The sequence below is a fragment of the Leuciscus leuciscus genome, assembly GCF_965113295.1.
Source record: "Leuciscus leuciscus genome assembly, chromosome: 18".
NCBI lineage: Eukaryota > Metazoa > Chordata > Actinopteri > Cypriniformes > Leuciscidae > Leuciscus > Leuciscus leuciscus.
This window is the reverse complement of record NC_138742.1, coordinates 30,087,716-30,114,672: the sequence shown is the minus strand read 5'-3', so window position 1 is coordinate 30,114,672 and position 26,957 is coordinate 30,087,716. Positions and strand designations below refer to the sequence as shown.

General features: G+C 42.5%; 1 protein-coding gene across 3 annotated transcripts in view; it reads right to left on the bottom strand.

Moving 5' to 3' along the window:
- Nucleotides 1–18,567, bottom strand: part of top1b (DNA topoisomerase Ib) — a 26,001-nt gene extending 7,434 nt beyond the window's left edge. Inside the window, exons 1-13 of one of the 3 annotated variants that reach the window (XM_082145082.1) lie at nt 18,388–18,567; nt 18,115–18,157; nt 11,591–11,666; nt 10,795–10,876; nt 10,506–10,555; nt 10,271–10,360; nt 10,099–10,195; nt 9,919–10,013; nt 9,709–9,824; nt 6,478–6,599; nt 6,178–6,300; nt 5,911–6,098; nt 1,732–1,876 (exon numbers count right to left, since the gene is read on the bottom strand). In XM_082145082.1, the coding sequence (XP_082001208.1) occupies nt 1,732–1,876; nt 5,911–6,098; nt 6,178–6,300; nt 6,478–6,599; nt 9,709–9,824; nt 9,919–10,013; nt 10,099–10,195; nt 10,271–10,360; nt 10,506–10,555; nt 10,795–10,876; nt 11,591–11,666; nt 18,115–18,157; nt 18,388–18,420 (1,260 nt within the window). In that variant the 5' untranslated portion in view covers nt 18,421–18,567. The remainder of the gene's footprint in view (nt 1–1,731; nt 1,877–5,910; nt 6,099–6,177; nt 6,301–6,477; nt 6,600–9,708; nt 9,825–9,918; nt 10,014–10,098; nt 10,196–10,270; nt 10,361–10,505; nt 10,556–10,794; nt 10,877–11,590; nt 11,667–18,114; nt 18,158–18,387) is intronic. The other 2 variants (XM_082145083.1, XM_082145084.1) reach the window with 2 other exon arrangements.
- Nucleotides 18,568–26,957: the final 8,390 nt, after the last annotated feature.

Genomic DNA, 26,957 nt, shown 5'->3' with positions numbered 1-26,957 from the left:
GAAATCATTCTAAAGCCGGGTTCACGTGATTCACAAAATTCCTTTGAGCCTAGGCCCGAAAGTCCTCTGACGAAGTTCAGGCAGTGTCAGAAGTTTTGAGGCGCAGTCCTGTAAGGTGGCTTCTCCTACGACAACCGGCAAATCAAAACACAATCTTCCCAGTCTGTCAGTAACGCTCTGTTTAGTTCCTGTCTCTATGAAGCCCCGCCTTCTGAAAAGCACAGTGTGCTCTGATTGGTCGGCTGGATCAGTGTGTTGTGATTGGTTAAGCGCTTCCAGTGTTTGGGAAATGTCCCGTCCCTTACCATAACCGCCAGTTTCAACCATAGATATCATATAATAAAGGCTAGATGTCTCGTGCGCGCTGCTGGCCAATGGAGGTCGACGTCCGCACACGGCGGCCATCTTATCACAGGGTGCTCGCTCACTCATAACATGGTGCATGTACTTTTAAATAACCATAACTTGCTCAATTTTCTACCGATTTTCAAACGGTTTGGTTTGTTATAAACGTCAGACTCGTAGTTATGACACTGCATACATATGAATAATTATAACAATGGACTTCCATATGAAAGAATTATAGCCACGTTAAGAACGTTTGTAAGAAACCAAACCGTTTGTAAATCCGTCAAGATTTCAGCGAGATAAGAGGATTTGTGTGCGTGCTGATCACTCACCTTAATTCACAGCTTCCCTGTGGTAAGATGGCCGCCGGTGATGCCGGAAGTGACTCCGCCGTAAGACATCTAGCCTTTATTATATGATATCTATGGTTTCAACACACTACTAACTCACTCAACAGGCCCCGCCCCTTTATTCTGCGTATGAATTATTTAAATGAGGAATACTGTGACGTGTTCGTTCCCGGAAGAAACTCAAGACTACAAATGGAGGCGTTTCAGGGAGTTCAGAAACAGTGACACTGATATAGAGAATAACTCCTGCTAGAGCTTTAAATGAACGATTCCTTTGCAAACTGGATATCGCTAGTATAGAGGGAATGCACTGACATCACTTTCCCGCAGGAACACGCCCCTCTCAGCCGGAATGAGTGGCAAAACGCAAGTAAAACAAACGATTATCAGTTTAAACTAAAGGTTGGACTGGATATAGTGTTCCTTACAACTAATCAAAGATGCAGTGATCCATGGATATTGAATTGCAGCCAGGAGTCGTGTTTCCTGTGCCTGATCTCGACACCGGGGAAATAAATAAAGCAAATTATTAATAATTCGCATTTTAATTATTGCAATCATTCATTTTTATTATTAGTATACCTCAGATTTCTTGTCAAATCTGTTTGTACAGTCAATCGCAAACCTCTTTCCCGTTTTAGATGTGTTTGGGGTTTTTCTCGGCATTCATGCTGAAAACAAATGCTGTCACTCAAGTCTTTTTGCCACTCAGCGTGTGTAACTGCAGTCACTCCGGCCGACGGTGACGTCACGCTCACACCCTCCATTACATACAGGTGACTGACCAATATACTGGCCAGGCCAATAGGCTAAATATTCAGATAAACACTGAATCTGAGATTTGAGTCTGTCATGCTGTAAAACACCTGCTGTTCTTGTTATATTCCACAATCCACAGTTTTAAACGTGAGGTGTTGCAGAGAGATAGAGGACACTTCAATCTTGGTGTGGGACTTGACATGTTGTGAAAGGACACGTTCAAGTGTTGTTTTTAAAATCAAACCCTTGTCTGACGTAAAGAGCCGTTTCTGACCTTGATCCTGGAGCTGGGGTTGAGCATGATGTATTTGATGGAGCCCTGAATGTTCTCCGTCCACGACACCAGCCATGTGACTTTGTTGTCATGACGAACTTCCTTCCACCTGGTGCCTGGGGGGGGTCTGGGGTGAACCGAATCTCTGAGGACAACAGACAATGGGAGACGGTCACACTCGCCTTAAAACACTTTCAAGTTTTAAAGCTTGTTGAAAAAAAATCTTGTTTTACTTGAAGATCTGGAATCTAATGTGGAAACTCTGAAATGAAAAACTAAGTTATATTGGGAAATGACATTCCTTCTGTTGGAGATCTGTATGAAAGATGTTATCAGAGTTTGAACATGACACATCTGCTCAAGAAAAACAGGATCAGGCCGGCCACAACACACACACACACACACACACACACACACACACAGGAAGCGGCCCTCTGACACACTCACAGGATAAACAACTCCTTCACGAGGGCCACAACAACATCACACTGACCGCTCTGCAACTACAACAATAGCCAGCTAAATATACGGGCTGTGGGCCAGTACTTAAAGCTCTGCCAAACACTTCTCTACCAAGAATTACATTTACTAGAGAAAGAATAATCCAGGAGGATCCGGAGCTCAAGTGCTTTGATCAGTGATTTTCATCTCAGAAACTCTCCATCAATTCCAACCAGAAGAAGCCTTTAGGTTACATTAACCACTTAGCTAACCCTTGTGAAGTGTGCCTAATTGTACTGAAATAGTGTACTTCAAATCTTAAAGTATGTTTGTTTTGTTTTTTTATAAAACTGTTTTCACAGAAAATATATTAATGAAATAAAAGCCCACTTAAGTGCACTTAAAGAGAGTACACGTATGACTGTTTTCTTAACACACTTAAGTACGCTTTTAAAATATGCACTTTGTATTAATGTCAAATTCATTATGACAATCCAACTGTCTCCATTGACCCTGCATTGCGAGAGGCTTCCTCCTTGTCATTTATGACTTATAACAAAAGACAGAAAAATGCCTAAAAGCTGCTGTGTGACAAGATGTACAGCAAACAAACAAAAAAAAAAGCCAGAAATAAGTTTTTATCTGTCGACCCCAAAAAACAAGCATTTAAGGACACAAAAGAGGATACAGGCAATTGAAACAGAGCGCAAGGTGTCATATTACTCTGAGAACTACGTCCACTGGAGCTGGGAACGTAATCTGCGACAGTATAGTTTAGCTTAAAAAAATATAATATATAAAACTGACATTTGGATATTTGACTTACCAGTGACAAAATGTTTACTGCATGTCAGGATCCCAATTTACTCATTCGTTCCAGCCTATACCCACTTTTGTGTCCTTAAACGCTCATTTTTTGGGGTCGACAGATTATAAAAACTTATTTCTGTTTTTTTTTAGCTTGTTTGCTGTACATCTTGTCACACAGCAGCTTTTAGGCATTTTTCTGTCTTTTGTCATAAGTCATAAATGACAAGGAGGAAGCCTCTCGCAATGCAAAGTCAACGGAGACGGTTGGATTGTTTTCCCCCCAGGTAGGCGTGGTCTTCAGATTATGACGCGTTGCGTCTCTATATAGACGTAATTATGAAATTACATATAAATGACATCTACTTAAAGTCCTAATTAAGCGGGTCAAAAAACACTCAAAATGTAACTAATTGTATTTAATATAAGTTTAAACTCTAGTACATTTTCATGCAATTGCAATTAACATGCAAAGAAAAGTATACTATTTCACTTTTATTTTAACAAGGCAGAAAAAACGAATGGCAGACCACGTTTGGTGGCAATTTTTTCACCAATCACTGGAAGCAGCAGTATTGGCCGATATGATCACGGATACCGATCACCGAAATAAATAATACTATTCTTAACAACAATGTATTTTAAGTATTAAAAATGTAAGCGATGAGAAAGTATCATGAATTGACAACTCTTTATTTATTGCAACATCTTCCATTCCCTCTCTTAGAGGTGATTAGGAACAGCATGGAGCTTAACAAATATAGCATTCCTGTGAAATAAATAATAATGATAAAAAACATAAGTCTTTACCAACAGAAAGTAATCAAATGTTAACCAACACTGCATAGTCTTTACTGTATAAATATATATTAATCCTAGTAAATCTACTAAAGAGCAGTGAGTGATTTTCTCTTTGTCTTTTGTTGTTTGACACATACAGCAGAAGGTTTATTAGGCTGCTGTCACTTTAAGACTGAATGCACAGATCCAATATACTACACATACATATGCGACTATTTCCCAACTGTTTATGTTCACTTAAGACATAACCGAAGGTGTTTAAGTGAATACTCACCAAGCTGGGCATTTTGAAATATTTCTGAGTGTATTTAACTGTTTAGGCACAAGCCTGAAGCGTCTACTACAGTTGCACACGCACAGAAAGCCGCTTGGAGAACAGTATCTCTTTCACAGCTTAATGCAGTTTAACTCTTATTATTATCAAGCACATCCTGCAGTTTAACAACAGTAGACAATATTGCTGATTTGGACGTTAAAGGGGTCATGAACTGAGAATTAAAATTTTCCTTGATCTTTTGACAGTTAAGAGGTTGTTAAAATATAAAAATCCAGTACGTTTCAAAACACAGTGTTTGCTTTGTTATTTATGGTGAAAGCATTCGTGGGAATGCAGAAATCGCGTTGCAATGATGAGATCACTGCATTCACGTGATCAGTCTGTTGATCAGGTGAATGCAGTGATCTCATCGTTGCAACGCGATTTCTGCATTCTCAGAGCTGTCATCTGCTCACTGCTCATCACTGCAACCTTTCATGTGATGGGAATACTTTTCACGATTTGTTATTCGCGACAGCTGTAATAGTAAAAAAGTCGTAAAGGTATTCGAGAGGGTTCCACATGTAGTACTTATTTCATATGCAAAGATGTCAGCCAATCACAGCAGTGGGCGTTTACACTGAAGTCTCACCGCAGACACACCCCTTCAAACATAGCATTCAAATCAGAGGATAAAATCAGTATAAAAAAATAGCCATTTCTTTGTACATTTTTATTTGTACAATTTTACTATTTTTCATGTAAAAATCGTATTAACATTATAAGTGCACCTCAGGAAACATTATAAAATAATAAAAATAATCCAGTTCATGATCCCTTTCAGTTTGGTCTTTTAGGGAGGAAGGAAAGCGCACCGTTGTTGTAACGTTGCGGTTGAAACATAGGAGGAAGCAGGATCCACGTGCAGCACACAAAGACAAACTCAGACTAGGGAACAGGACTCGGGAACAGAACAACCAACATACAACATCAAGAACTCACAAAGACTGAAACTAGACACAGGGCTTAAATACACAGGCAAACAAGCTAAACAAGATAACAAAGGGGCGTGGCTAATTAGAAACACCTGGGGAGACTAATAAACAGGAAAAACTACAAAGGACTACAAAACATGGCACAGGACAGGAAATTACAAAAGTCCACACAAGACAAGGGGAACACAAAACAGGAATCATAACAGAGCCCCCCCACTTAAGGAGCGGATTCCAGACGCTCCTCAGGAAACAGTCCAGGAGGGTGGTGGAGCGAAGGCGGACCCGGGAGTGGGATGGAGGGCCAGGCCCGTGGAGCGGAAGAGGGCCTGGAGACTGCGGCAGGACAGGAGGCCAGGGCGGAGCAGGCAGTGCAGCACACTTTATTTAAACAAACTCAAAACTTGACAAAGACAAACTCAGACTAGGGAACAGGTCTAGGGAACAGGACTCGGGAACAGGACTCGGGAACAGGACTCGGGAACAGGACTCGGGAACAGGACTCGGGAACAGAACAACCAAAAGACTGAAACTAGACACAGGGCTTAAATACACAGGCAAACAAGCTAAACAAGATAACAAGGGGGAGTGGCTAATTAGAAACACCTGGGGAGACTAATAAACAAGAAAAACTACAAAGGACTACAAAACATGGCACAGGACAGGAAATGACAAAAGTCCACACAAGACAGGAATCATAACAGCTGTGAAGGAAAGAAATGCACTAAAACCGCACAGCTCTAGTTTCTGTCGTTGCAATGTCTCCGCTCTCCGCAAAGAGAGACTCATCTATTTGTGTTATTCAATTCGTTTTTTAAAAATAATTCTACTATTATTCTACACCATGAAAATAGTAATAATACAGCATGATTAGGGACTCACTTGCTGCAGTTGATGATGATGTCCTCGGGTCGGATGCGGCGTTTCAGTTTGCCCATCTTAGGATGGTCCCCGCGTCCTCTGAACAGACCTGGAGGCTCGATCCGGAAGTTGCCGATCCGCTCCCTGTGGTTATCCATAACGCAGAATCCATACTCCTGCAGAATGCGTTCATTCTCTTCTTTGGTTTTCTTTGAAAATAAGATGAATTTTTCAGTTTAATAGCCAGTTTGTATTTCAGCAGCATGTATGTGTTGGTGGCATTCTAACCTGTTTCTCCTCTTTTGACATCTGTTTTCTGGCCTCAGATTGTGCTTTAAAGTATTTGTGCATCTCAGTGAAGTCACATTTCTTCAGCTCAGCGATCTTTGACTTCTCCTCCGATGTCATTTCCTTACAAGAAACATTTGTGGGACAATGTTTCTATAAGACACTGTGACAATGTTTCTATAAGAATAATGACATTTTCAAACTTTTGCACATTTCCATCGGCTGATAAAACTATTCCCTTAAAACTGGCAATTGTGAATAGTATGAGAGCAATAATATTAGAGAAGTAATGTTTGTTACCTTCCTCCAATCTTTGAAGAAGTTCTTTTTAAATATGTCTTTAGTTGTGTACTCGTGGTCAAGCATTTTTGCATAAAACGTAGCCACTTCCTCTGCACCAGGGCTCAATTTCATGGCCTTTCCTGTGAAACACAAGATAATTATCTCAACATTTAAATATATCCTCATTATACACCACACTATACAAGTGTTCTGTTGACTGATTTGCAGAAGTCCAGTCTGCCATGAAGCGAGAGACAGAGAAAATGCCAGAGGCCAATTTCGTCCCCGAGCCCATCGCGGAGTCTGGCCAGGGGCCTGATGTATAAACGTTGCATAGGCACAAAATGTAGTTATATTGTATATATACTTAGCTTGCGGGAAGGCAGCCGGAAGACGGATGTCCCTGGTAGAGAGCCAGATCTTCTGCACTGGATGGTAAATGAGTGTCGCTGCTCTTCTTGCGTCGGCCTGGATCTTGTGTCTCCGTACTGCCCTCTGAAGGTGGATATGAGCTGAGTCCCACATCCTCTCGCTCTCCTAGAACCAGTAGTTCACCGCTGGAACGTCTGAGGGCTCACCTGACCAGGGAAACATGGGCGGTTGGTAGCCGAGTATGCACTGGAAGGGTGTAAGCCTGGTGGTGGTCTGACGAAGGGAGTTCTGTGCATACTTGGCCCATGGTAGGAAACGGTTCCAGCTGTGTTAATGGTTGTGGCAGTATGACCACAGGTAACATCTGATTTCCTGGATCTTGCGTTCTGTTTGGCCGTTTGTCTGAGGGTAGTATTCTGAAGACAAGCTTACCGACACCCCGAGCAGATGGAAGAAGGCTTTCTACACACATGAAGTAAACTTAGAGCCTTAGAGAAACAGTCAACTACAACTAGGATGCAGGTGTTTGTGTCAGAGGGTGGTAAGTCTGTGATGAAGTCGATGCCAAGGTGAGACCAGGGTCTATTGGGAATGGGTAATGGTAAAAGTTTGCCTTCTGGAAGGTGTCTTGAAATAGCGCATGTGGAACAGCCTCGGACCAAATGTTGTACGTCCTGGGTCATACTGGGCCACCAATAACGTTCACGGAGGAGCGAGAGGGTTTGCTGGTAACCTGGATGCCCTGATCCTGGAGACGAGTGCACTGAGTTCATGAGGGTTACGCGTAGAGTTGATGTTACATACGTGCAGCCGTCAGGACCTCCCGGCGGAGCTGGCTCCTCTCTGGTGGCTATAGCAATCTGTTCGTCCATCGCCCACTGAATAGGACAAGTGAAGAGGGCTGGAGGGAGAATGAGAAAGATTTAGAGAATGAAGATGGGAGAGAGCGTCAGCTTTGGTGTTCTTGTGTCCAGGACGATAAGTGACTTTGAAATTGAATCGGGTGAGGAATAAGGCCCATCTGGCTTGACATGGGTTAAAACGGCGAGCATTCTTGAGATATTCTAAATTGCGGGGGTCTGCAATCACCTGAAACGAGTGGTTTGCTCCCTCCAGCCAATGTCTCCATTCTTCTAGGGCGAGTTTGATTTCGAGGAGCTCATGGTTCCCAATGTCGTAATTTTGCTCAGCCAGGTTCAGTTTCTTTGAAAAGAAGGCACATGGATGAAGCACTGCTGACTCACCCTGCCGCAGAGAGAGTACTGCTCCGACTCCGCTGGTGGATGCGGCCACTCCTATGACAAAGGGGAAGTCAGGATCAAGATGTTTTAGGATGGGAGCAGTACAAAATGCATTCTTCAGCTGTTGGAAAGCATTGGTGGCCACTGAATTCCAGGACAGAGACTTGGGTTGGTTCAGGAGGAGTGTGGTCAATGGTGCAGCAATTTGACTGAAGTTGGTGATGAACTTTCGATAGAAATTGGCAAATCCTGAGAAGCATTGAAATGCTTTGACGGAAGTGGGTTGTGACCTGTCTTTAATGGCGGTGACCTTCCACTGGTACATCTGAATGCCAGATCCATCAATGATGTAACCGAGGAATTGGATGGAGGGACGATGGAATTCGCACTTTTCCAATTTCAGGTAAAGGTGGTACTCCCTGAGTCGTTGAAGGACCTGCACAAAGTGCCTGCGGTGTTCAAGCAGATTCTGAGAATAGATGAGAATGTCATTGACGAATTGCTGGATGAATGAATTGCTGGAGCATGTCTCGGAACACCTCATCCATGAAAGCCTGGAACACAGAAGGTGAGTTAGTCAGTCCATATGGCATCTTCTATTCTTTTCCAGTTTTTCCAGGGCTAATGGGACAAGGGGAAGAGGACAGCGATACTTGATTGTTTGATCGTTGAGAGCCCTGTAGTCAATGCACAGCCTGAAGCCTCCATCCTTCTTGGCCATGAAGATGCTCAAAGCAAAAGGGGAGGTAGATTGTTTCAGGGCTTCTTTGATGTATTCATCCATGGCCTTCTGCTCCGGGATCAACAGAGGATAGACTTTCCCTTTGGGCATGGTGGCTCCATGTACCAGCTCAATCGCACAGTCCCATGGCCGATGAGGTGGAAGTTTAGTGGTCAGCTGCTTGCTGAAAACATCCAGGAACTCCCCGTACTCCTCTGGGAAACACAGCATGGAGGAAACATTCGGGCTTTCGATGGTAGTTGAATTCAGGGAGATGGAAGTTTGGGAGGAATGGATGGACATAATTTACTGTGATACGGTAAAACCAGAGTAGACTAATCACAACAGACTGGGTAATCCCACCAATCAGAGCAGAGTAGACCAATCATAACAGACTGATCCATCTGACCAATCAGAGCAGAGTAGACCAATCACAACATACTGATCCATCTGACTAATCAGAGCAGAGTAGACCAATCACAACAGACTGGGTCATCTGACCAATCAGAGCAAATAGACCAATCACAACATTCTGATCCATCTGACCAATCAGAGCAGAGTAGACCAATCACAAAGTAGGCTCTCAGAAAGGAGGGGTTTAGAGAGACTGAATCCTTTATCAAACCGCTTTGACACTGTAAGAAAAGAGGTGCATCTGCCTTGTATATTATGTGTTAGTAATATATATAATATATTATGTTTAGTAAGTGTTTTTTTTTACCTTAGATGCATGTAAACTTACTGTAGGAGACCTAAAAAAATAGGAACCTTTAAAATAGTATAATTGGGGCACTTTTTACAAAAAATGTATCAAATTGTAATTAAATCTCTAATTATTTTAGGATAGTATTGCATAGTATTTGACTAGAACATGATAGCAGACAGCTGGTGGGGTCAAAGGCCAACGCTACTCACCATCATAATAAAACCTGATATGGCCTGGCAGGGGTTCATATGGCGGGGGGAACACAGGACCTTTATGTTCCAGAAACTTCCATTTGGAGCCATCTGTGTGTCTCTCCTCTTCCCACCTAAGTAACAGAGGAAGAAAAAGACAGATATTGCATAAAAGATGAAGGGAGCGACATTTCAAGATTGTCTCAAATTCCAATTTTCTTGTCTCACCATTTCCACTTCTCCTCCGGCTCATTTTTGGCTTTCTTTTTCCCTCCAGTGGTGTCTTTCTTTTCCACTTTGGTCCTCTTCTTTGGTTTCCTTTCCTGGGTCAGTGAGATATGACTTCAATAACAGTACAAAGCCAAAGAGAAAAGGTGTACATAGTTCAAGACAAAGAGCAATGTTTACCTCCCTCTCCTCATAATCACTGTCATCTTCCTGTTTACGTTTTTTCACTTTCTTCTCATTCTCCACTTTAACCTTTTTGTGCTTGTGTTTATACCTGCTTTACAAATAGAAATAATTTTGTTTTTACATGCCATATGCTAAGGATCATGGGAACAGATCTTATTGCACATACTCATCTTCATCCCTCTCCCTCTTGAGTGACTTCTCATGTTTGATGGAGTGATGATAGCCATTATCCTCTTCCACTTTAATTGACGGTGGGCTGAAACAAGAGACGTACTATTTTTAAAAAATTTTTTAGGTTCGATTACAAGTTCAGCAGTTTATCTTGGTTTATATATAAAATTATACATCTTTTATATTTTACAATGTGGAAATGTAAACATTGCGGTACATCACTGTCTTACCTTACAAAGCCATTCTCTTTATCTCGATATTTCCCATCAGAACTATGGAACTTCACAAGAAAACAAAAACGCATCCAAAATAAGATGTACAGTACTGTGCAAAAGTCTTAGGCATGTTAATACACCCCCCCCCCCCCTCCCCTCCGGGGGGGGGAGTATTAACATACCTAAGACTTTTGCACAGTACTGTATAAACACATAAAGCATGTTCAAATACTTAGAGACACAAGGTGCATATTTAATTAATTATATTATTTGTAACTCTTTGGTATGGCACAATTGAATCGACCTTTTCTTCTTTTCGCTTTTCTTTCTCAAGTTGCTCTTTTTCTTTCTCTCGATGCTTCTTCTCTGAAGAGCTTCTGTGTTCGCTGTAAAACAAATGGAAAAAGATGAGATTCTCCTTTAGGACAATAGATAAAATAATCTCCAATGAATAATAAGTAAGGGTTAATGCCCGACGAGGTGTCCATTGTCAGGTATTAATGGACGACGGCGAGGCGTGAACCGTCCGACGCGCAGCGGAGGTCCATTAACTGGACCTGGACCTGGAGCTCCGCCGAAGTCCATTAATACCTGACAATGGACACCTCGAAGGGCATTAACCCGCTTATACCATGGTCATTTGCCAAATAACACATTTTTAAAACATTAGTTTATATTTTAATTAGTTTTACAATCGAAATCTAAAGTTTTTACAAACAATAACTTGGTTTCGGAGATATTTATAGTCCGCTCAGCTCGAAGAACCCTTCAGTTTTGTTTTGATACAATAAATTGTAAACAGATACTTTGACTGCCTGTTGCTATGGTTACTCACAGCTGATGTAGCCAGCGCATTTATTTATTAATTTCGAACGGTAAACAGTCAGTTTCACCAGAACTCCTTTACTAGGTGTCCTCTATCACTTTTTAATGGACACCCTGCAGCCAATCAGACTCGAGTATTCACCCAGACCATGGTATAAAAAATAATAATCATCTGCTAGACCTGAAAGTACAGGGAATGAGTTGTACACAATGTTAGAATTATTTCTGCCTTGAAACCAATGTGAAAATAAAGGGAGTAATAAAAAAAAAATCACCTGTTGCCGTTCTTTGAGTTGTCCCGCTCCCTCTTATGTTCTCTGTCTTTATGTTTGTCCTTGTGTTTGTGTGAATCTGAGTCAAAAATAATAGTTTTTTATAAGACTTCCCAGATTTAAAGGTGTCATACATCTGAATGAAAAAAAAATTCATTTAAAATAAAATTTAAATAAGGACTGTGATACATTCCAAGACTCCTCAAATGTATGTGATATACAATTACTTGATGTAGTATCATGTAAATGGCATAAATAAAATATCACACTGCATGACACTATATCATAACAATAACCAGTATATTTCTGTTATTATGGTATTCTACTAACAAAAAAGTAACAGAAGAAAACCACACAGTACCTTGTTGTACCATGTAAAAACCATAGTGTATGAATATGGTAATCATAGATTATGTCGGTATACTGTAGATTTAGGATATAAAGTAAAATAATAATTATAAATATTATAAATATGTCCGCATTATGCTTATTAAGCTATTATACACTTAAGTTTTAGTTTAAAACCATTAGAATTTCATTTTTAAATTGTATGTGCCTGTTTTAAACCTTTAAAAATGTACAACAGTGATTGGCATAAAACACATTACTCACAGAGTTCAAATACACTTATAGGAGCAAAATGTCACAATAAATGTACTTGTCGTGTATAAAAGCATTGTGCTGTTCTCATTCGACGACTCCTGTGCAACCTGCTTTTGTGCTACTGAACCATTAAAGACCATCTAACCAGCTTTCTTTTATGAAATAAGTAAAATATGATGCTTTGGCAGTACACTAAATTATGAAGCCAATCCAATGACTGTGAAGAGGGTTTGTTTATAAGCATAGATCAACATATTAATCTCTTAAATTTACTTTAAAATTAGCATACTTCCCAAATAAATAATTAACAAATATGAGCAAAATGACACAGCTCAAGTGTGGGATTTTTCGAAGCTATCCTACACCAGAGCCATTGAAAAACAGTTGCGACATGCTTTGATCTCTGGGTCATGTGGTTTATAAAGATAAAGAGACAACTTTAATATGATTTCTTGAGTTTAGGTGTTCTTTACTTGGGTCACACTCATACTCCTTGGCGGTCAAAAGTGACTGAATACTTTAAGTCTAATTTATTAGTCTAAATATTTTTTTTGCAAATATGTTTTATACATATATATCTAATTACAATTAGTGTAGGTTAAAATACGGGGTTAAAACAGAGTTTTTTTTTATTAGTGCAGAGGGTAATTAGAGGTTTCTGGTGGCCGGAAAAATAATATTCATATATAACGCATGACATCTACGTATTCTCAAATTTGCATTTTTGTAGTTTACACTTCGACGATAACAGTATTGTTTTCAAAAACTTGCACTTTCAATCCTGTTTCCAAAAGTTTGCGTTTTTTAGGCCCCAAAAAACCCTGTTGTTATGTTAATGACCGGCCAAAACACATAAAAAGTTCTTAGTTGAAAACTGTGTCGTGCAAACGGCCCCTTAGTCTAGTTTCTCAAAAGAGTGTTGCCGGTCAAAAATGCTTACTTATTTTTTGGGGGGTTTTGCATTTAAATATATATTTTATATATTATCAAACACTAGATTTTTGTAGATTAGATTTTTTTTTAATGTTACATTTAAAAAAGGTTCATTTCTCACAACCTAATGTTACTGTATGATACTCAAGAAGTGAATATTAATGAATGCAAGCAAATACTGAGTTTAACCCAAGAAAGAAGTTAAAAATAGTGCTACCCAAAAAACAAAACAAGGCAACCAATTGCATTCAACGAAACTCTTTATTATATAATATATCCAGTGAGGTGCTAGATAAGTTATTCCTTGAATGGGCAGTCTTCATAGAAACTCATTCGACCTCCTACAGGGAGAGAAAGATTGCAGAAAGACTAAAAACGGTTACAAATATGACAACTAGCATTTGGTTATGGTAGCTATTGAAATGTTGCTCACATTTTCTAACTGCAATTACCTGCAACTATTTATTATCTAACGATAGATATTAACTACAATGCGCTTCATAAAATAGCACTACTGGCTAGATTCCTGAGAGCTCAACTAATGCGTTAAAATGTAGTAGTAATTTCATCAACTTAGTGAGTGTGCTTGAGAAACACTGAAATTAATGGGGTTTAATGCTTGACTTATGGGTTATTTGGAACAATTAGTTGCTTGGAACTATTGGTTGTTTTGAACTATTGGTTGTTTGGAACTATTGGTTGTTTTGAACTATTGGTTGTTTTGAACTATTGGTTGTTTTGAACTATTGGTTGTTTGGAACTATTGGTTGCTTGGAACTATTGGTTTTGGAACTATTGGTTGTTTGGAACTATTGGTTGTTTGGAACTATTGGTTGTATTGAACTATTGGTTGTTTTGAACTATTGGTTGTTTGGAACTATTGGTTGCTTGGAACTATTGGTTTTGGAACTATTGGTTGTTTGGAACTATTGGTTGTTTGGAACTATTGGTTGTTTGGAACTATTGGTTGTTTGGAACTATTGGTTGTATTGAACTATTGGTTGCTTGGAACTATTGGTTGTTTGGAACTATTGGTTTCTCCAAAACAAACGTTCCTTAATTCCCATGAAAGTTTATGGGAGTGTCGTAACTCTGTTTTTCAACAGCTCTGCCCTACACACAAGTTATAATATCACTAGGGACTCCGTGTTTAAAGGACTCCTCACTTCATTTTATCTAATTTTGCAGGCTTGAAATCAAACTCGAACTCAAAGAGACAAACAGATCGAAGAAAATTGGTGCTTTTTATTGCTTCAAAGTTGAAAATAGGCAGAGTATGTAGGCTTATGAGTGCCCTCAAACTGATCTGATGGCATCACTGTACCTTCACAATTATGTGTTTGTAAGGTTTAGGCAGTTTGAAGGGGTGTTTAGGGAGTAATATCAGTGTACATGAGGTTCAACAACAACTGTAAAGCGAGATAAGAAGAAGCCACAACGACTGCAGTCAGAGCAAACCTTCACTAATGCTGGAATGCAACATTCTCTACTACTCAAGCAATTTTTTTATCTACTCTCTCTCTCTCTCTCTCTTTCCATATATATATATATATATATATGGGGTTCTCAAAGTGGGGTCCCTTGGGGGTCCTTGACCAATAGCCAGGGGGTCGTGAAGTTATTAGTTAAACCATATTTTACGGACTATAAGTTGCGTTATTTTATCATCTGAAAGGTGCTGTGACTTACATTCCAAAGTGACTTATATAATGCACTTAATGTCAAATAAGCAAAACGTAGAAACTTAAAAGCGTACTTAAAGGTTTTATACCCGTAGTTGTCATGTCTGTGAGGCAAGTAGGCAATACGCTGAGTTTCTGTTTCTTTTGTGACGGGCTCCAGAAAGCAGTTCACTTTCTATTCAAAACAAATATGAATTTATGTTTAACGTGGATATTTGGGACACAAGTGAAGTCTTGTGTGCAAAATAAATAATAGTTAGTATCCAAATACATGTGACTATGGAACCAAAGAGAGGAGAGAGGAGGCCAAAGATATTTTCTGTTTCGCTTTAAATAAATTTGTTTATTTGATGGCTACTATGAAATAAACATAAGGGCAACTAAATACATGTTCATAATGTTTTTGTAAATATATTGTTTTATCTAGTAATTTACATTAATTTTAAATATAATAATACAATGCGACTGACACACCAATTTTTTTTTTTTTTGTCAACAACTTTGAAGGTGCTGCTGTATTATTAAGAAGTCCATATGCCTACAGATGGGGGCCATTTGAGCCAATAAAACAAGTGTGTTCATTACTCCCATCCACATTAACTTTGGGTTTAATCACTGTTATAATGAGTCGTCCTTGGAAAACAATTGTTACCCTATACAGGCTGGGGGTCCCTGGCCACAAAAAGTTTGAGAACCCCTGCCAGTATTACCATGCTACAAATTTCCAAGACAATATGGTACTCCCAAGGTGCTAAAATGTCAGTACTTTTTGTTAATGTTACTACTAAACATAGTTTAAGCCAAATACCATAGTTAGTTAATGCTACAATAAAATAATGTTATCAGGACTGTTCAAGGCAAAAAAAGATAGCAAAACCTTTCCTATTACGATTTTACAGTGACAACTGTGGTAACTATGGCATGCAGGGCCGGCCCGCGGCATAGGCGGTATAGGCAAATGCTAGGGGCGCCACTCATCCATAGGGGCGCCAGAATGAGTGAACGAGTGAATTTTTTTATTTTTTTATTTATTTTTTTATTTATATATAATACTATTTTAAAACCATTAATTCGAAATACTACCAAAAAAAAAAAAAAAAAAAGTCCGGCTCACCAATCGTCCCCCGCCCATCGAGTGCTTGAAGTGCGTCAGAAACAGAGCGCGCGCGATCAGTTGTTGGTAATTTGTTGTGTAGCGTGCGCGACTCCGCATCCAATGTAGACAGCACTGCTTTTGTTAACACACAGCTCGTAGAAACGGGCCTGGCAGCTCGCGCCAGTTCTAGACGCAGTGAAAGTTTCCTGATTGTGACGGAAGGCCGAATTTACATGAAACATTATAAATGAGCATAGTCTGCGATAGATACAGTGCCAAAAAGAAGAGAAGAGGATAAAAGGGGATAAAGACAGAGGTAAAGTGATGTAGTGAATGAACAATTTATGGCATAGGAGTAAGATACTGTAATTTCATGGCAGTTATTTTTACCTTAAACTTAATGTTAGCAGTTGTTCTGAGTTCTCCAGAGTCCCCAGACTGTGTGGTTTTGTAACAATCATGTCAGTTTTAAGACGCATTTTTTATTATCACTTTTTTATTAATGTTTTACTCTACAGTTGTGCAGTTGTGGGGATACAGTACAGGCCAAAAGTTTGGAAACATTACTATTTTTAATGTTTTTGAAAAAAGTTTCTTCTGCTCATCAAGCCTGCATTTATTTGATCAAAAATACAGAAAAAATTATAAATATTGTGATATATTATTACAATTTAAAATAATTGGTTTTCAATTTATTATACTTTAAATTATCATTTATTTCTGTGATGCAAAGCTGAATTTTCAGCATCATTACTCCAGTCTTCAGTGTCACATGTGACATCCAGTCTATCACATGATCCTTTAGAAATCATTTTAATATTCTGATTTATTATGAGTGTTGGACACAGTTCTGCTGCCTAATATATTTGATGAATAAAATGTTAAAAAGAACTGCATTTATTTAAAATAAAATAAAAATATTTTCTAATTATATAAATCATCTTTACGATCACTTTTTATCAATTTAACACATCCTTGCTGAATAAAAGTATTGATTTATTTCAACCAAAAAAAAAAAACCAACTGACCCCAAATTACTGACCAGTAGTGTATATTGTTGTTACAAAAGATTTCTATTTTTAAAACATTTAAAACATTTTTTTTTTTACTATTTATTTATCAAAGTATCCTAAAAAAGTATCACAGGTTATGAAAAAATATTAAGCAGCAGAACTGTTTCCAACTTTGATAATGAATCATCATATTAGAATGATTTCTAAAGGATCATGTGATAGACCGGATGTCACATGTGACACTGAAGACTGGAGTAATGATGCTGAAAATTCAGCTTTGCATCACAGAAATAAATGATAATTTAAAGTATAATAAATTGAAAACCAATTATTTTAAATTGTAATAATATATCACAATATTATTTTTTTTTCTGTATTTTTGATCAAATAAATGCAGGCTTGATGAGCAGAAGAAATTTCTTTCAAAAACATTAAAAATAGTAATGTTTCCAAACTTTTGGCCTGTACATTTTATGGCATAGTAATGATATTTATTTACAGGTTTATTCAAAATAGCAAAGTTCACATTAAATCTTTATTGTAAATCGTGCTATAAAAGATAATGGGGACTTGACTTGAATGCTATGTAATGCTCTTGGTATTTGTGTTTAGGCTGTAATGTACACACATGTGTGTGTGTGTGTGTGTGTGTGTGTGTGTGTGTGTGTATATATATATATATATATATATATATATATATATATATATATATATACATATATATATATATATATATATGCTAAATCATGAACACAATGACGGGGTGAAATGGGCTGTGATGCATGGGGCGCCTGGTAAAATCTTGCCTAGGGCAGCAAATTGGTCAGGGCCGGCCCTGATGGCATGTTTGTGGTTGTAATGGTGAGCGAGTTGCCTGTCACATGAGTTATTGCTGCTCATATTCAGTCAGAGAAGAGAAAATGGCGCAGAGACTAAGTCCTCACGCATCCTTTCCCCACTTTCACCAGCCAAATTCAGCCCGTTACCCTTCAAAGTCCACACGATGACAGTCATTTCCCGATAGTCGATCTACTACTCTATGTGAATGGGATCTCAGTGTGATGCATTTCAGGTGTCAAGTGTTGTTTTGCAGCGCTGTTTCTGAACAATAGACAGCAGAGAGCGCGGCTGACGGGACTTAGTCTCTGACGCCATTTCTGCTCCATCTCACTGTGACTGTCACGAGCGCTGCTTCATCACCTGTAAACACACACTTACTGTAGTCCACAGACCCGGACTCCATCTGAAACACACATGTTTACAGCATTTAAACATACCATGTCGCATTTCAATAACAAAAACACATGCAATTAGAAGATATTTGCGCATAAAGTTGGCGTTGTGCTATTCACATATTTTCCATGTATGCACAATCTTAACTTTTCGTTTGTAAAGTTTACGTACAATTTCACTGCAAATAAATATGTCCTGCGCGAATAGTTTAATATAGATAACATGTTCGAAATGTGGTACCTGATGGCGTTTATGTGCATGATCTCCACTCATGTTGAGACTCTGAAGATGAATAATAAGATGATGTAGGTATTATCTAGAAATGACAAAGATGCCAGTATTTTAAAAGCTTTGACAAAAAAAAAAAGACGACTGTCGTCGAGTTAAGTCTGACTGTACCGCTACTGCGCATGCGCTGCATGCTGGCGTTTAAAACACGTCGAGTTCACAGGATCCTAAAGACTCTTCAACTAGACGAGACCACAACATTATGCAAACTTACATCTCAAGTTAAGATCTAAAGCCAGGTTTAACTAGGTCGTTTATCGTGTATTACGTCGAATTTAAGTCTTATGAAACCGAAATATGTGTGTAGGGTAGAATGGTGCTAGTTTTTCTGAAGACTGAGTCAAAAATCCAATTACACAAAATCTTGTTTTCTCCAGAAGTGATTTTTTTTTCTTTCTTTTTCAAACAGCTATCTCAAAAACCCCTTACGAAAACTGCACTATGATACGGGTCCAAGCATTGAAGGTGGAGGAAAAGGTTCATTTTAATATCATGCTGCCTCAGTATTTTATGTGCAGGCAAACAAACAACGCTTTAACTTCTTCTTCTTCTTTCTTTATTTATAAAGCACTATTCCAACAACAATAAGTTGTACCAAAGTGCTGTACAGCAATTAAAAACAAAACAAACAAAAAAACACAATAAAACAACATCACACTAAAATCCACATAGTAAAACATAGATGCACAAGAGCTCATCCCTCTACACCTAAAGAGGACATATGAAATAAGTGAATTTTCAAAAGGCTTTTAAAAGAGCCTATAGTCGGAGCAGACCTAATATAAAGTGGTAGCATATTCCATAGCTTAGGGGCAACTACAGCAAAGGCCCGATCACCCCGTTGCTTGTATTTTGTGCGTGGTACAGACAGCACTGTTCCTTTCTCAGCAGATCTTAAAGATCTAGAGGGCTTATGGACCTCAAGAAGTTCGGAAAGATATGATGGAGCTAGTCCATTTAAGCTCTTATAGGCATAGACTAGCATTTTAAAATCAACTCTATCTCGAATGGTCAACCAGCCCAGGGAGGCCAAAACAGGAGAGATATGATCATATTTACGGGTCCCTGTCAAAAGTCTGGCTGCAGCATTTTGTACCGCTTGCAGCCGACGTAAAGATGCTTGGGAGACACCAGTGTATAATGAATTACAATAATCCAGTCTTGAAAACACAAAAGCATGGATCAACACCTCTAAATCTTTTTTAGTTAAGAACGGCTTCACCTTTGCCACGAGTCTTAAATGAAAGAAAGCAGATTTCACCACTGAGTTTATCTGTTTTTCAAACTTTAAGGAGGAATCCAACATTACCCCAAGATCTTTTACCACTGGTGTACAATAGGGGTACAGTTCTCCTAAAATAGGAAGATCACTCAAGGCAGGACCTCCAAACCAGACAAGCTCAGTTTTGCTTTCATTTAAGTGTAAAAAATTATTTGACAACCAAGTTTTTACCTCCTGTAAGCAGATTTTAAGGGAATCCAATGATGATTTAAAGTTGCTGGATTTCATTTACAATATTTCTTTGTTTTTGTGCTCTTGTGTGATTCCAAAAATCATTATCATAAAGTAAATGACCACTAAAATAACTCATATAACTGTTTTTGTATTTATACAAGGTTATATTTATATAGGTTATAATTACTAATGATACTTAGCCTACTTCCTCATGTAAACAACACATTTTTCGTTTATAAAAGACAGGTAGTCAATGACATTTTAAGATTTATGAATACTATATTGCTGAATTAGGAGTTCTCTTACGAGAGGTCTCTCGTACTGCGTAAGATATCTTACGCTAGGGGAAAATCCTTTTTCCGCGAGATATTGAAGCCAAAAATTATCCTTAATTTTGTAATAATGCAAAACGCGTTGCAGCAGCAATGCAGACATAGGCGAGACAGCTCGCGCGCCTATTGGCTGCTCTGCGGCAACTGCAGCAGCCTATCGAGCGAGGCCTGGCGTGACGTCAGACCCAATCAGGGCACTTCGCGCCCGCTGCGTCACGTCCCGCCGAAATGGGCGTGGTCTAGGCCTATAAATATCGCTCGCAGGCAGCTATTATCTGATTTTTCATCCTTCAAGCGAAGCACACGCATCGCTGGAGCTGGATTAGGAGCCGCGCCGTCGAGAGAGAGCACCTTCAGCGGGACGAGTCACTGAAGTCGCTGGCCGCGCCGCCTTCCTGCCTTCCTGCCTTCCTGCTGCGCTTTCCGGCGCTTATATCCTTCTCTTTATTACACTGTATTTCTGTGTGTGTGTGTCGCCGCTGCGACACACATTTCTAAAAGAGCTAGCGTCTTTTTAAAGATGCCTTCCTGCGGCTCGTGCAGAGCCACACTCAGCGACGGGGACCGCCACGTGATCTGCGTTTCCTGCCTGGGTGAGGAACATGCAGCTCTCGCGCTCGCTGACGGCGGATGCCCTCACTGCGAGCTGATGGCAATGGCGACTCTGAGGACTCGCCTAGCCGTCTTCACCGAGACTGCTCCCCCGCCCGCCGCGGCGTCGCGCCGTAAAAAGCGCCGTGCCCAGCGGGCCCCGGAACCCTCCCTCAGCCGCCAAAGCTCGCCGGTTCGCCCGCTTGCTTCCCCGGCTTCTTCTGTTTCGCTTCCTGACGGACAGCGGCCGCCGTCTGCCGCCGCTTCCGTTGATATCGCGGATGAGGAAGCCCTGCTGGGAGAGGATGATTCCTGCTCTATCCTGGCGTCAGGCAGTGAGGATTGGGCGGGCTCTGAGGACCCCGCGCCCCCTGCCCGCACTTCGTCAGGCAAAAGAGCTTCCATCGAGACGGAACTCATGCGAGTACTCGCACAGGCCGCGGCGAGCCTCGGCCTCGAGTGGTCTTCGCCTGAGCAGCCCGCTCACAACCGGCTGGATGGATTTTTCCTGCCTGGGGAGCGCGCTTCACCTGTGTCCAGACCGGCGCCCTTTCTTCCTGAGTTACACGAAGAAGTCGCCAAGTCCTGGAGCGCCCCCTATTCTGCTAGAGTGCGTCCTGCTGTTTCTTTGGCATTCTCCGCCGTTGACGATGCCAAGAACAAAGGATACCTCTCGCTGCCGCCGGTTGAAGAGGCGATAGCGGCCCACTTATGCCCGCCCTCCGCTGGACGGCGCGCTAAGCCGGCCCTACCCTCTAAAGCTTGCCGCACGACGTCGAGCTTGCTCCACCGCGCTTTCTCCGCCGCCGGGCAAGCTGCGTCAGCGTTGCATACCATGGCAACGCTCCAGATCTTCCAGGCCGATCTCCTCCGTAAGCTGGATGAGGAAGGACCTGACGCGATCTGCGTGCCGGACTTAAGGAGTGCCACGGACCTCGCCCTTCGTGCTACTAAGTCCGCAGCGCAAGCCATTGGACGGACTATGGCTTCTCTCACCGTGTCTGAGAGACATCTATGGCTGACGCTCTCGGAAATGGCCGAGTCTGAGCGCACCGCGTTCCTCGACGCCCCGCTTTCCGCCGCAGGCCTCTTCGGATCCTCCGTCAAAGATTTCGCGGAGAGATTCGCAGAGGTACAGAAAGCGTCTCAGGCTATGAAGCACTTCCTCCCGAAGCGCTCCAGCTCTGCAGCAGGCCGTGCGAAACCGTCTGCTCAGAGCTCACAGCCACAGCCACCGTCCACTGCCTCCACTTCACAGCGCCGCCAGGCCAGAAGCGCGAGACCGCGCTCCCGCTCATCCGGTCGCCGCCCCGCAGGACGCGGCCCGCGACCTAAGGTTACGGTGAAGCCCGAGGCCCCGAAGTCGTCCTAGCACAGCTAGGAAAACGACGGTGTTCCAGTCCCGCTGCGGCCGGACTCACACCAAAGCTATTCGCTCGTCCAGTTCCAGAAAATGTGACTGTTCCAGTGTTTTCTGCAGCCAACAAGTCGGTTCTGTCACCCGCTTGCCTGCACACAAATGCCGTTTTCACGGCTACCCAGATAAATCCCCAAAAGAGCGTATTTTCTGGTGTCCCGGCCACGGCCGATGGTGTTTCGTGTGTAGTAAGAATGCCCACTGCCCAGTGCCCATCCCTACACATAAGCACAGCCTGTCACACAGGGCTCGCGCACATAAAACCGACTCAGGTCGGTTGCGCTTCAAACATGGTGAATGTGCCCACTACCCAGTGCCCACTAACACCACGTTACGCATGTCTCACGGTTTCTGTAAAAACGAAACCAACATGCACTCGCTTCACGCAAGCGAACGATGTTTTCGGTGTGATAAATGTGCCCGCTGTCCCGCGCCCACATCCACACATAGACATAACAGTTCCCACGGGAACCGCCCAGCCCCCCCCCTCGCGGTTAACCACCGTAGAGGAGTCGAGCGCGGGCAATCTGCCCGCTGTCATCAGCGCGCCCCATGCCTCAAATGTCACGAGCGACACGCTTGTGTTACAGCACACAGAAGCTTCTCCATCGCTGAGCGAGCGGAGCGCGCTTCGTATTCGACCCCTAGCTATCCATGCAGACGCATGGGCAAAGCTGCCCGGGGTTTCGAAGTGGGTGCTGAACATTATAAAAAGAGGCTATTCGCTGCAGTTTCGCCGACGCCCTCGCCGCTATGTGGCGCGCGTCGAGACCACGGTAAAAACAGAAGTAGCACATCTACTTCGAGCCGAAGTGACGAAACTATTGAGAAAAGGGGCCATAGAACCCCTCTCTCAAGATCAGAGCGAAGGAGGGCTATACAGCAGATACTTCCTGGTACCGAAAAAAGACGGGGGTCTCAGACCCATACTAGATCTAAGGCAACTGAACAAAGTGCTTGTGAAGCGACAGTTCAGGATGCTCACGACCAGGCAAATCCTTGTGCAGATTCGCCAAGGAGATTGGTTTGTGTCAATAGATCTGAAAGACGCGTATTTTCAAATACAGATAGCGTCACGTCACAGGCGATTTTTGAGATTCGCCTTCGAGGGCCAGGCATATCAGTACACAGTCCTGCCGTTCGGTTTGTCCCTAGCACCCCGTACATTTACGAAGTGCATGGACGCGGCGCTCGCACCCCTCAGAATGAGAGGCATGCGAGTGCTGAATTATTTGGACGATTGGCTGATTCTAGCGCAATCTCGCGCAGTGCTCATAGAACACACGACCATTTTACTCGATCACCTCGAGGATTTGGGTCTGAGTGTCAATTGGGCGAAGAGCTCCCTGTCACCCAGTCAGAAAATATCTTTCCTGGGCACAGAACTGGACTCACTATCCATGATAGCGCGACTATCACAACGGCGCGCGGTAGACATTCGACGCACAGCGAACTCTTTTCGCTGCGGCGCGTCTGTCCCGCTCAAAAGATTTCAGAAGATGCTAGGTCTCATGGCCTCAGCATCGTCAGTACTCCAGCTGGGTCTGCTCCGCATGCGCCCGCTGCAGTTTTGGCTGAAAGCGCGAGTCCCACGCAAAGCGTGGGCACCCGGTTTGCTTCGCCTCAGGGTCAATCAGAAATGCGTTACAGCGCTGAAACCCTGGAAAGCGAACGACTGGTACCAATCAGGTGTAAGCCTGGGGACTTCCTCGAGGGTGAAAGTGGTGTCCACGGACGCGTCCACCTCGGGATGGGGAGCGCTGCTCGAGGGCAGACAGAACGGGAGAAGCTCCTGCACATAAACTGCCTCGAAATGCTGGCAGTAGACAACGCGCTGACGCGTTTTTGTCCCCAAATAAAAGGTCACCACGTCTTGGTCCGCTCGGACAACATGTCTGTGGTATCCTACATAAATCGCCAGGGCGGCATCAGATCCGAGAAACTGTACAGGCTGGCAGAACGCCTCCTGGTATGGGCTCAGTGCAACCTGCGCTCGCTCAGAGCAGCGCACGTGCCAGGGATCATGAATATAGGACCAGACAGACTGTCCAGGAACAACGTTCCGGCAGGCGAATGGTCCCTACACCCACAGACAGTCCAACTGCTGTGGAAGAAATTCGGCAGAGCGGAAGTGGACCTGTTTGCATCTCAAGAAAACGCTCACTGTCAAGAATTTTTCTCCAAGAGCAGGAGCGCGCTGGCCCATGTGTGGCCCCGCCGCCCGCTCTATGCTTTTCCCCCCGTCTCTCTCCTGCCTCAGGTGATAGAACGGATCAGGGAAGAAGGATGCTCAGTACTGCTGGTAGCACCGTTCTGGAAAAACCAACCTTGGTTCCCAGCCGTGATGCAGTTAGCAAGTACTGCCCCGTGGCCAGTACCAGTGAGGAGAGATCTCCTCTCACAGGCCCGCGGCTCGATCTGGCATCCTCACCCGGATCTATGGTCCCTTCATGTCTGGGCCATCAACGGGTACATGTTGGACTCCCTAAAGGAGTATTAAACACGATCACGCAGGCTAGAGCTCCGTCTACAAGACGACTCTATTCTTCGAAATGGTCAGTGTTTTCGGGCTGGTGCACAGCCCGTGGTGTGTCACCCACAAATTGTGATGTGACGGAGGTGCTTTCCTTCCTACAAGAGCTGTTGGATGGGGGCAGGGCCCCCTCCACGCTCAAAGTTTATGTGGCGGCTATAGCAGCGTTCTCAGAAACAACGCTTGGTCAGTCAATAGGAAGGAACGATTTAGTCATCCGCTTCCTTAAAGGAGCTAGGAGACTGAATCCTCCCAGACCTCCCTCAGTCCCCGTATGGGACCTTTCTACGGTTCTGGAAGCCATGAAAGGTGCGCCATTTGAGCCTTTACAGTCAATCGATTTGAAACACCTGTCTTTCAAAACGGTGTTTTTGCTGGCTCTCGCTTCGGTGAAGCGCATAGGGGATCTGCACGCGCTCTCTGTGAGCGCGGCGTGCATGGAGTTTGGGCCCAATGACTCAAAAGTTATACTCAAACCTAAGCACGGTTATGTTCCAAAATCCCTCAACACACCGTTTAGGGCGCAGATTATCTCTCTGTCAGCCCTACCGGTCCCTGATGAGGAAAGAGACGCGAGCCTCCTTTGCCCAGTCAGGGCATTACGAGCTTATGTGTCTCGCTCGTCTGTTTTCAGACAGACGGAACAGCTCTTTGTTTCGTTTAGCGGACGTTCTAAGGGACTAGCCGCGTCGAAACAGAGCCTATCCAGATGGATAGTTGATGCTATAGCGCTGGCATACACCTCCAAGGGCATGCAGTGCCCTTTGGGTGTCAGAGCGCATTCCACAAGAGGCATGGCCTCTTCGTGGGCTTGGTCGAGTGGGATTGCCTTGCAAGATATTTGTATGGCGGCAGGCTGGGCCTCCCCGTCTACATTTGTAAGGTTCTATAACCTAGAGGTTCCCGCCCTGCAGGCCAGGCTGCTGTCGGTCTAGACTACCAGTATTATCTGACCTGATGCGTTCAGCTCAGAATGCTGCGTTTACTGAGCACAGCTCAATTTTCGACAGTTTAAAGCTGGGCAAACTGTGTAAGACCCACATTTTTTTCCATCAGTTCAGGCCGTACCCCGCCCTGTCTGTATGATGAAATTTGCGTCCCTTCGACGCTACTTTATGTGGAAAGTGAGGCTGCACCCCTCCTTCTTCCCGGACTCTCTGTGAGTTCACTGAGTGATTGTGCACTATATGTACCCCGGGCTTTCGCCCTTGGGTCTTTGGTGTCAGATCTCAGCACGCACGGCGTTTTACACTGGGTCCCCTAGCGTAAGATATCTTACGCAGTACGAGAGACCTCTCGTAAGAGAACGTACTCGGTTACTAACGTAACCTCGGTTCTCTCTAGAAGAGGGACCGAGTACTGCGTATCTTGCCGTGCATGCACACGCTCTGGTTGCTTCGATGATGAAAAACCAGATAATAGCTGCCTGCGAGCGATATTTATAGGCCTAGACCACGCCCATTTCGGCGGGACGTGACGCAGCGGGCGCGAAGTGCCCTGATTGGGTCTGACGTCACGCCAGGCCTCGCTCGATAGGCTGCTGCAGTTGCCGCAGAGCAGCCAATAGGCGCGCGAGCTGTCTCGCCTATGTCTGCATTGCTGCTGCAACGCGTTTTGCATTACAAAATTAAGGATAATTTTTGGCTTCAATATCTCGCGGAAAAAGGATTTTCCCCTAGCGTAAGATATCTTACGCAGTACTCGGTCCCTCTTCTAGAGAGAACCGAGGTTACGTTAGTAACCGAGTACGTTTACGGTACAATAACACACTACAGGCATTATTGTAAGACATTAATTAATCAGGAAATGGTCATTTAGTTGATCCTTTAGTAATATAGGCATATGAAGGCTACCTAATAAAAAATAAAGTTTTAAGTGGTTCTTTGAAAATAGTTCTTTATAAATTATTATTTAATCTTATTGATGTGGAAAGGAAATGCTTACTATCAATAAAAGCTGTTTAATAAACCATAAATATTATTATGCATTATTTTTAACGAGTAAATATTAAAGAATTGAATGTCAAGTGACAAAAAACATTTTCTTTTTTTTTATCCCAACTAATAAAAAAATAAAATAAAATAAAAATTGGTGAGGAAAAGGCACAGGCTATACACAGGCTGAACTGAAGTACTAAACCAAAACCAATATGTTGTACTGGTTTGGTCACTTGTCAGCCAAGCCCGACTTGGT